This window comes from Lathyrus oleraceus, chromosome 4 (genome assembly GCF_024323335.1).
Source record: "Lathyrus oleraceus cultivar Zhongwan6 chromosome 4, CAAS_Psat_ZW6_1.0, whole genome shotgun sequence".
In the NCBI taxonomy this organism is placed as follows: domain Eukaryota; kingdom Viridiplantae; phylum Streptophyta; class Magnoliopsida; order Fabales; family Fabaceae; genus Lathyrus; species Lathyrus oleraceus.
In genome coordinates this window covers 321,695,689-321,697,453 of record NC_066582.1, presented here as the reverse complement: position 1 = coordinate 321,697,453, position 1,765 = coordinate 321,695,689, and the positions used below count along the sequence as shown (strand labels likewise).

Here is a 1,765-nt window from a genome sequence, read left to right as displayed (position 1 = left end):
AAAGACATTAGCTTCTTCATCAACTAATAAATGCAGTCTCACTCATAAAGTTGTTGATACCTATCGTGTTTACTTTTTTTATACATACAGTTTCACTTAGAAACTTCAAATAGAAAAGAAGTTAATTAATGGTTGAACATAAATTAAATTAAATTATATTATATAGGAAATAAAACTCTTGTATACAGTTAATTAATGGTTGTGTATTAATGGCATGTGGTCCTATAAATAGAACTCTTTTCTAACCATTCTCATTACAAGAGCAAAGTAAGTTTACACAGCTCTAATATAACTTTCTGTCTTAATTTGTGAATATTAAGATGGGAAATTTACACAAGTATGTTGGAGTTCTTGCTGTCATAATTGTGTTAGTGATAGGAATGTCTGATTGTCGAGAAATACAAAAAAAGGAATTTGTTGAAAACTTTGGTGGAGATGGAGGTTTTGGTGGCGGCAGTGGTGCAGGTATTGGAGGAGGAATTGGAGGTGGTAGTGGTCTAGGAGGTGGATATGGTGGTGGAATAGGAGGAGGAAAGGGTGGTGGTGGTGGTATAGGTGGAGGCGGAGGTTCTGGTGGAGGCATTGGAGGAGGATCTGGCGGAGGTTTTGGAGGTGGTGCAGGAGGTGGACTTGGTGGGGGTGGAGGTGCTGGTGGTGGCTTTGGAGGTGGTGCTGGATTTGGCGGAGGTGCTGGTGGTGGAGTTGGTGCGGGGGGTGGTACAGGTGGAGGTGCTGGCAGAGGCTTTGGAGGTGGTTCTGGAGGAGGCTTTGGAGGTGGTGCGGGCGGAGGCTTTGGAGGCGGTGCTGGTGCTGGTGGTGGTGGTGGATTTGGAGGCGGTTCTGGTGGTGGATTTGGAGGCGGTGCCGGCGTAGGCGGTGGTATTGGAGGTGGAGGAGATGCTGGTGACAGAGTTTAAACTTAAAAAAGTATTAATCCTATGATGGAGTGTTCTGTTTTATTCATGAAACTAATGAAATAAATGCAATTATTTGCTAAATATGACATGTATCAGTTATATAAGATTATGTATGTGTTTTTTTTTTTTTAATTATAAAAGTGGTTTTGATATTGTTTACCATCATTAAAAAAATATAATATTTAATGTATGAAAAAAAATTATGAATGATTTTATAAAATTTTCTTTATTAAAGAACTAAAATAATAATAATAATAATAATAATAATAATAATAATATATTTAAAGGTATTAAAGAAAAAAATAATATTAATGATTCATTTGTATAATAAAATAATTTATATTTAATATAATTTTTTGTCTCAAAGCAACTTACAATAAAAAATCTGGGAGAATATTAACTAAACTAGTTCGGTGAATTAGTCAGGTTAATAACTAACTAAATGTATATCTCTAGTAATACGATCCTTCTTTTATAAACAAAAAATATAATATATGGAGAATAACGAATACTCTAACCCAAATACAACATATACATTTTAAATCCAACATCACTGTCAGGATCAACTATCCATCATCTAAAAATAATTACACAAAGCTCACACTATGGTAGAAAGTTAGACAAGAAGGAAACCTACCAACAAAAAATACAAGAAATAATGACATTGAAGTTTTACACTAGAAATGACCCAACAAGCTTTATTATTATATAATGATAACTTCTGCAACCGGGATAAAATAAATCACCCTATGAAAATAACAAACCAGAACTAGAGTACTAGTCAAATATATTTCGATGTTAGTGTAAATCACCCTATGAAAATAAAAAACCAGAACTAAAGCATTAGC

The 1,765-nt window shown here is 34.4% G+C and overlaps 1 protein-coding gene across 1 annotated transcript; it reads left to right on the top strand.

The window, feature by feature from the left end:
• Positions 1-231: 231 nt before the first annotated feature.
• On the top strand, positions 232-1,045 carry LOC127075305 (glycine-rich cell wall structural protein). The gene has a single exon (XM_051016789.1). It carries the CDS (start codon positions 321-323, stop codon positions 915-917), a length of 597 nt encoding a protein of 198 aa, XP_050872746.1. The 5' UTR covers positions 232-320; the 3' UTR covers positions 918-1,045.
• Positions 1,046-1,765: the final 720 nt, after the last annotated feature.